The 9,361-nt window shown below is 34.0% G+C and overlaps 1 protein-coding gene across 1 annotated transcript; it reads left to right on the forward strand.

The window, feature by feature from the left end:
* The first annotated feature begins 3,685 nt into the window (after positions 1 to 3,685).
* On the forward strand, positions 3,686 to 8,341 carry LOC132734729 (bifunctional polynucleotide phosphatase/kinase-like). Its single transcript, XM_060721572.1, has 8 exons — positions 3,686 to 3,998; positions 4,261 to 4,442; positions 4,944 to 5,033; positions 5,498 to 5,618; positions 5,878 to 5,999; positions 6,487 to 6,618; positions 6,775 to 6,877; positions 7,449 to 8,341. Exons 1-8 carry the CDS (start codon positions 3,752 to 3,754, stop codon positions 7,688 to 7,690), a joined length of 1,239 nt encoding a protein of 412 aa, XP_060577555.1. The 5' UTR covers positions 3,686 to 3,751; the 3' UTR covers positions 7,691 to 8,341.
* Positions 8,342 to 9,361: the final 1,020 nt, after the last annotated feature.

Genomic DNA, 9,361 nt, shown 5'->3' on the forward strand with positions numbered 1-9,361 from the left:
CCTCCGCCCGTATAAAGCTCCAAAAACCACGTAAAATTCACTTATATAACAAGGCAGACTGGGACGGTCTTAGGTTACATATGTCCAACCTTCATGATTCTCTTACCAGGTCAAAAAGTTATTCCAACAAATCAGTGGAAGAGTTATGGCAAACAATCTCCAGCTCAATTGAGGAAGGGGTCAATACTTTCATCCCATCAAAATGGTCATCCTAAAAAAATAAACTACCCTGGATCAAGATCAACCTCAAACGTATATATAGGAAAAGGGACAAAGCCTACAAACAGTACAATGGCCATAGCTCAAATAAATCTAGAGAAAAATATCTCAGCATTAAACATCTCTGCAGAGAAGAAACTAAGTAAGCCTATCAAAATTACTTAGAAGATATACTAAACATTAACAACAACATCTCTCAAGAACATGAACAAACACAAACCAGACCAAACACCAAAAAGCTATATTCACTATTAAAACACTCAAGGACATTAACTCACTGAAAAAACACAAAAAACTGTATACATCAGATCAAGACAAGGCAACAGTACTAAATGACCAAGTCCAATCAGTTTTCACTCCTAAATCCCCTGCTTCTCTTAAATACCTGGCTGATATGAAGGTACAGGATCAGGCAGATACAGGTAGAGAGGTTCCCCACATATCATTTAGCCCCCATAACCCCATGCGTGATATTGATATCTCTGTAAATGGTGTTGAGAAGCTTTTACAAAACCTCAACCCCCATAAGGCTGCAGGACCTGATCAAATTAGACCCATTGTGCTCAAAAATACCAGTAAAGAATTAGCCCCTATAGTGTCCAAACTCTTCCAGAAATCACTGCAGTCCAGCACTCTACCAGACATCTGGAAAATGGCAAATGTCGCCCCTGTCTTTAAAAAAGGTAGCAAGTCAGACCCAGCCAACTATCGCCCTATCTCTCTTACCTGTATCTTGTGTAAAACCCTGGAACATATTGTCTCCTCCAATATAACAAGCACTTTACTAGACCAAACTTTTTCTATGAATAGCAGCATGGTTTCCGAGAAAAAAGGTCATGTCAATCCCAAACATTAATGCTTATAGATGATATCCTACAGTCAGTTAATAAGAGAAGCCAAGTAGACTTAATCCTTCTTGACTTCTCTAAGGCCTTTGATATGGTCAACCATGAAAAACTTCTGTATAAGCTGCATTTCTACGGTATAAGGTGGTTAAACTCTTAAATGGATCAAAGGTTTTCTTGATAACAGGTCACAGTCCGTGGTGGTAAATGGCTCCACATCCAGCTCCATACCAGTCTCCTCCGGTGTTCCCCAGGACTCGATCCTCGGACCTCTTTTATTTCTTATACACATTAATGACCTTCCTGAATATGTCCAATCATCTAAAGTCCACCTATTTGCTGATGACACGGCCATCTATCTATCTCTGACTGCCGCTTCTCATTCTAGCTTGCTGCAACATACTAGTAACTTAAACCAACTTGAACAATGGGAGACAAAATTGGACATGCAATTTAATCCATCAAAATGCCAGGTTATCCAAATCACAAAACGAAAAACAGTCATTCCAACACAATACCTTCTACATCACACCACATTAGAAACAGTTCCGTCTGCAAAATACCTTGGCATTACAATATCAAATGATCTAACATGGAACAAACACATAAACAACATCACAACAAAGGCGAATCAAACACATCAAAGTTCACTCAGAAAGGTTAAAGTCAACCGCATACAAGACACTTGTCAGGCCCCAGCTCGAGTACAGCTCCACGGTCTGGTCTCCCTTCACAGGAACTCTCATTGACCAGATAAAGTCCGTCCAGATAGGGCTACTAGGTGGGCAAAACATGACTTCGGCCGTATGTCAAGTGTCACTGACATGTTGACTTGCCTTCAATGGAGGTGCCTTGACCTTTGGCGTATTGACCAACGCCTGGTCATGTTTCACAACATCTTGCATGACCAGGTGGCTATCCCTTTCCCAAAGTACAGTATATCATCCCTCTTACAAGATCATCTAGAACATCCAATCTCTATGCATTCCTGCAAGTCCAAACTAAAACTGATTACTATAAATATTCATTTTTCCCAAGAACAATAGTCTACTGGAATGCTTTACCACCTGATATCATAAACTTGTCTGGCCCTGAGTTCAGTCTGGCTGTAAGCCGGACTGAACATACGTCTCCCTAAAATACCTATTCTGTTTTTAATACCTATTCTGTTTTTAATCTGTTTTTAACAATATACTCATTTCCATTACTTTTATATTCTTTTTTTTCAGCTCTTTTACTAACATTCTTGTCAGTTGACGCGCGTCAAGTCTAGGTCACCAGCAGGGGTTCGACTATAAGGAAGATAGATAGATAAATCTGTCGTTTCAATATTGGTAATTTTTGTGGATAGTTGCTTCAAGTCTATTGTCAAAGTGTGCAAATACCTTTGTCTTTCCTGCAATAACGCATTCAGTCTCTTCTTCTACCCGGTTTACTTCCAGAGTAAGCAAACTTTCCACCTTATCAATAAACTTGTTATGTTCTTGTTGAGACTCCCAAATAGCCTGCTTAAGTTTATAGTTATTGACAGCAATGTTCCGCTTAGCAGACGCTATTGTTCATTTTCCTGTTCGTTTTTTTTTTTTTTTTTAATTTGTTTCAAAATCATCTTCTTCTCGTTGTCAATTTTACATAAAACGTCTGAGATAAGTTCCGCATTATATCGCTTCCAACAGTATCGAGACATTAGGTACAAAGTCGTCGATCTTTTGACTATTTTTCCCGCTTTCTTGTAGCTAACTGTTGAGTTCAATAGTAAGGCATACGTTACACACATGCTAAAGTTTGACAGACACTCAAGAGCAGGTAGTCATAATTTCCCTCATATTATGAACATGACTGGCAAGAAATGCTAAAATCATTTGAAAATGATAAACTGGTAGGGAGATAAAAGTAAGCAAAAAAAAAGATTTATTTTTTCCCTTTAGAAATTCTTTTATTTAAAACCATCAAACATACCATTAACATACATGTAACTACATAAACCAACGTACCATGAACTTATGTAAAATAATACGTACTGGTAGATTATTGTATGAACATTTTTATGTGAAACATTGCAAATGCATGTCTGTACACTTTATTTTGTTTGTAAATATGAGGTTTATAGAAGAATATTTAAAACATATACATATTTTACTTCTAAACCTACATTAGCATTCATATAAAAGGTGTAGAAATTATCACTTATTTAAAGTGAATTAGCCTACATTGGAATACAATAAATGGTATACAATAAATAATTATGCTGATAGTAGATATAACTAAAAAGAAAGCATCATCTATGGATATAACATATATTTAAATAGCAGATAATAAATTCTAGAACAAAATATTATTATCCATCATATATATAATATTTTGTTCTAGAATTTATGTATATATATATACTAAATCACCTGAGAACTCTATCAACATTCTGTTTTTCAGAAACATTTTGTAAGAATTTTATTAATATTTGAAAGTGCCCCTATAGCCACCATAGTATAGAGAAGTATCGTTATCTTTCGTAAAGTTTCGGAATGTCTCGGTAGAAAATCGATACTATATCGGTGACTACCTGTACAGTTTTACCTGTTTAAACATGTCTAGCTCGATTTATATATATAAACATTATCACTTCCGGTTTACCTGCATCAGGTGTATAAATAAAGAAGAAAATAAAGAGAACATCAGCAGTTCTAAACATGAGTGCTAGGCGTGCAGGGTTAAAGCGTAAAGCTGCAGAACAAGCAGAAGTTAAAGCTAAAAGAGCTAAAGGGGAGACGGATTTAAGTGACAGTTTAAGGTGGGATTATCATGGAGAAGTTGTGAAAAATGTATGTCCACTGTTAACGCTTACATCCCCAACATTACCGGGAAGTCAGAAAGCCGCAGGTTTCGATATCGATTTCACTGTGATTAAAACTGCTAGTGGGAGAAAATTCGCAACAGGTATTAAATAATCGTTTAGATGTTGAGAAAGGGGCGTGGCAAAATGAATCTCTATTTATGTATTACTATATTAGTAGGTACACAAGTAAATAAATACATGTTGTGTACCATATTTACACTATACGGACATGTACATTCGTAGAAGCGTCTTTATATTGCAATATCATAATAATTAATATTGTTATATTTTCTAGCATTCCAATCAATAAAATAATAGTGCTGACATTATTGTTATTAATTCATTTTATATGATTATCTTCAGGGGCGTCAGACTGGGAATGGTGGGATGAAAGTGTTCCAGATAAAATAAGAGAGCTTCATAAAGATGGATATAGGGTGATTTTCTTTACTAATCAAGCGGGAATAGAAAAACTTAAAGTCCAACCAGAAGAACTTCAGCGGAAAATTGAAGCTATTATCAAAGAGTTAGATATACCAGTTTTAGTAAGTCTACTTACATATTTCAGTCATATAAAATATATAACCCTGCCTGCTTATAATTATTGATTAAAACATGACGGTGGTTTTTTTTATAAAGAAAAATATTGGTATGAATTAAAAAGTAGACGTAAATGTACTACATACCGGTTTCTCCGGGTCGTTCTATTTCATAAAGATTAATGTATATAGAGATTATATTCGATATGCTATTATAATACTAGATCGAATTTATTCAAACAGGGTCTCGCTAAATCTTCCGAATGGGAAGAAAACTTGATAACTAAATCATAAATTTCTTAATTTCACTCGTGCGACTCATATAAACGTTCTTGAAAATAGTGCGTTTATCTTTCCATATCTTTACAAAAGAAACCTGATGAGTTATCTTAAACCCATAGCTTCATTTTTAGCTGATTTTAAAGAAAATGTGTACCCTTCCTCATTGTATAGAAATAAAAGTAAACAAAAACTGGTATTAAAGATAATTTCCCGCCTTTTTTTCAGGCGTTCGTATGCACCGGGGAGAATCATTACAGAAAACCAAGTACTTTGATGTGGGAATACTGGGAGACAAAATGTAACCAAGGAGTAAAGGTACCTAAAATCAATAAAGCTCTAAAAAATTCCCTCCAACATGTACACATGATATACGAATTGCTGCAGCATTGTCTGAACTATATGCCTTAAAATGTCATTAGTTAAAGTGCTCTATGTCACTGAAATCCTATAGTTTATTAAGGTGTCATTATACAATTCCGAAACAATTTGAAACTCGTAAAAACTGACACCATATGACATGTTTTCATATTCCGGATTTTTGAAAACCATATATGAGCCGCGTCATGACAAAACCAGCATAATGGGTTTGCGACCGGCATAGATCCAGACCAGCCTGCGCCCGCGCAGTCTGATCAGATCCATACTGTTCGCTTACCAACTCTATTACAAGTTGAGAAACTGATAGCGAACAGGATGAATCCTGATCAGACTGCGCTTGTCGCAAACACATTATGTTGGCTTTGTCGTGACGCGGCTCAATTATTTAACGTCATTTTCAGGTTGATAGGACTAAATGTTTGTATGTTGGAGATGCTGCTGGGAGAGCCAAGGAGTGGGCACCAGGAAAACCAAAAGATTTTTCTTGTAGTGACAGAAAGTTTGCTGCCAACCTTGGAGTTAGTAAGTTTTATAGATGCTTTATGTAGTTGTACTGTTTTTGGAGAAGTATGTGCTGTTACGCAGACAAACTAGTTAAAAACTGTTCAGTTGCTATCTTTAATTTCAATGGCAGAAAATGCCCTCTATACCTCAATACAGTATTTCAAATTAGAACTTTTATAGCCAGATATTTGACATACGTAATTTAGATATTCAAGAAAACCCAACATCCCCTATGTAAATGTTATGTTACACAAAGAACAAAAATATATATTTTCAGAGTTTCAAACCCCTGAAGAATTTTTCCTTGGAGAGGATCCAGCGAAATTTGCATGGCAGTCAGTTGATCCAAACACTGTCTTGAAAAAGGCAGATGTAGCAAGTAAAGAATACCACAGTAAAGTAAGTAAAATAAATACCAAGTTTTATACAAATATAGGTATGTCACCTCCTGTTCATAACCACTGTTAATAAGCTTCAGGTTGAAGAGATGACTAGATGATCATTTACAATAAACAATGTATTATGCTAAAATTTGATATAGAAAATACTGTGATAATTGCTAAAATGTCTCTTTTGAGTACACACAGAGACGATATGTGACGTTTTTGAACTTAATATGTGGAAGAAAATTTTTGTAGAAGCTTTAGTTGTACTACATATGCTAAATGTCCATCTCATCTATGCATTCATATAACATAAGATATAATATATGTACACTAAACACCTTAGGAAAACATGCTATTTTAGTAAAAAAAAATCTATACAGTCACTTTATAAACTACTGCCAATTCAGTTTATGGTGATATTTAAAATTAGGGAGTATATAAGGATTAACGATTTCATTAATAAAACCAGACATTGATCTTGTAATGACTTTATTTTACAGTCACCAGAGATGGTAATTATGGTAGGAGCACCAGCAACAGGAAAGAGTACATTCAGAAAACGTTATTTTGAACCTCATGGTTATATAGCTGTCAACAGAGACACCATGGGAACCATGCAGAAATGTGTGAAGGTACATATTTCTGTATATTTGTGGTATAAAAAATATGGAATGATTACAGTACAGTGCCAAAGTAAAGTAACTTTATTCTGATGATTGTTTTCAGTATTCTCTATTTACAATCATTTGCTTTCGTTAGATTTTATCTTTTTGTTACTATGGTTACAGGCAGCTACTGAGGCTCTGAAGACAGGGAAGAGTGTTGTTGCCGACAATACTAACCCTACACAGGCAGCTAGGAAAGAATTCATCGATTGTGCCAAGAAAAGTGGTAATTTATTTCATCTTTTTTTCAAATTTTGTTTGTTTGTTTCATTTTACGCCTTTTTCAACAGTATTTCAGTCATATAGGCGGGTAGTTTCCTAACCATCGTTCCTGGAGAGTTACACCAGTACTAGACTACCTTCCTCCGCGCTAAACTACCAAAGCATCTCCCGGGGATCGAACCCACGCCAGAGAGGTGACTGGATTAGAAGTCATCGACTCTAACCCCTCGACCACGGAGGCGGTCTCTTTTTTTCAAATGATAACCATATCATAATAATGCGTGTTCTATTTAACACCTGTTGGCAAATTACAGTTTATATCTGTTTTCTATTGCATTTCTCTTTATATAGATTAAAATTTATCACCAGTAGTTAAGCTATGTATTATAATAAATCAGGTCATTATCAGGTAATGGCAAATTGTTTAAATAATACAGACCCATGAATAATGTACATGTGTATGCTTTTAAGTGGTATTACTGCCGTATAACAGTGTGATACCATATGAGAAACTTATAATATTATATGTTATTATAAATTATGCCTGAGGAAAAAAACATTTAAACATATTTCAGGTGTACTCTGTCGGTGTTTTGTGATGGACACTCCCATTGACCTTGCCCATCATCTCAATTATGTCCGGCAAAACCAGACAAAAGGCGGTGTTCGACGGATTCCAGATGTAGGCTACAATGTTTATAAGAAAAACTTTGAAGCTCCAACAAAAGCGGAGGGATTTACTGAGATTATCCAAATTTCTTTTGTTCCCAAGTTTGACAGTAAAAAGGATGAAGAAATATTCAAACAGTGGACGTAAAACAAAACATTGTTGATTACATTTTAGTTTTGCCTCGACTATTTGTAAAAATAAAAGTGTTCCATTACAGAATATCCTGGCATCATCAAGATTTGTTGTGATATTGTTTTAAATGTTTGATATTGTTTCTCTCACCTTGTGATGCTAAGTTGTTAAGCCTTATAAAAAAGTCATTCTTCCTCATCTCTAAAACAAAACAAAGTGGTTCAGTCCAACGACAGCACATTATATTTACTTTATTTTTCATCACCTGGAGACATTTTTCTAAGGTATTTCACATACTGTCATGTACTTTATACCCCACAAAACTGTATCTATTTACATTTCAAATATATTTTTTATGAAGTTTTATTGTTTTAAATTTGTGATCATATGCATTTTATATCTCAATTCCTTTATTCATATCAATTTCCCTGTTTATTCTTACTATAAAAATAATTGTGATATTACAATCAGATTGCAAGGTCAACTAACAGTATAGATTTACAATGCTTTTTAAAATACATATCATTTATATACTTTTTACTTGTAAATATTTTTCACCAAAGCATGATGAAATGTTATTTTTTTTTTATAACATTTTGCCATTCTTTTGTTGAATATTGTTGATGTTTTACTAATACATGTAAAATAAAATCTTTTGCACTTTCATCTTGCTTTTTAAATAATTTAACATAATATACAAGTAAATATGTCTAACAAAGGCATGAAAAGGAACAGTGGGACATGTTACATTACATTAAGTATTGTAGCAATTACGTTACGTATAGCCTACTAATGGTGGTTTGTTCTATGATGTAACAAGTGAAGACCAAGATAAGTTCTATAAGAAAACATCCTATGTTACAAGTCCTACGAGAATTTACCTAAAAGTTATAAAAATAACATAATTTTACCAATAATAATTGTTATAAAAATATGTCATTAGATATACCTTTATATCTTTTAAAGGTATATTGTAAATTGTCAATGTGACTGACGTCAACATTTTTTTTCTTTCAAATGCATATACTATAATAGTTATCACAGAACATTCACTATAAAACCTTGACTGATATCCAGTATTATAAATTACCATTCCATTCATCATGTAATGTATAGGTGGTAATTCATCAAAATAACAGTTTAAATTCTATCTATCTTTTATTGAGTCAAACACCTGCTGGGGTCCTAGACTTTGCAAGAAGGTCTACTTAAATTGTTGTAACATATTGATTAAAAATGTCATTTAAAAATGTCCTTTTAAGTAACTGAATTATACGGATAATGATAATATTGACATGCTTAGTAAATGCATCAAATTTAGACCTAGTCAGACGGTACATGCTGAAAATTCTGTTCTATTGGGAGTCTTGAACATGTAAAACAACCTATATAGAACAAATATAACATGAAACGTTGGATTTTTGTTGCCATTTTTTTTTATTGTACAATCATCAGGATGTGTATAAATCAACAAAATGAATCAATGTTACAACATACAAAACAATCATAGCTCTTTGAAAGACTTTCAAAACATTAACCTACTATATCATAACCACAAACAATAAAAACACCCCAAGTATGCAGTCATCAACTATTACAATTACACAGGCTTTAAATATATAATTACGGAGGACAGTAAGTGCATTTGGCTAGATTAAGGTATGTAATCGTTATAGATTAATACAA

This window comes from Ruditapes philippinarum, unplaced genomic scaffold, assembly GCF_026571515.1.
Source record: "Ruditapes philippinarum isolate M1 unplaced genomic scaffold, ASM2657151v2 ctg465_1_1_1_1, whole genome shotgun sequence".
Classification (NCBI taxonomy): Eukaryota; Metazoa; Mollusca; class Bivalvia; order Venerida; family Veneridae; genus Ruditapes; species Ruditapes philippinarum.

Coding starts and splice junctions, on each gene's coding strand:
- LOC132734729 (XM_060721572.1), top strand. CDS start 3,752: ATGAGTGCTAGGCGTGCAGGGTTAAAGCGTAAAGCTGCAGAACAAGCA. Junction 5,034..5,497: donor AATGTAACCAAGGAGTAAAG/GTACCTAAAATC, acceptor CGTCATTTTCAG/GTTGATAGGACTAAATGTTT. Junction 6,878..7,448: donor CGATTGTGCCAAGAAAAGTG/GTAATTTATTTC, acceptor AACATATTTCAG/GTGTACTCTGTCGGTGTTTT.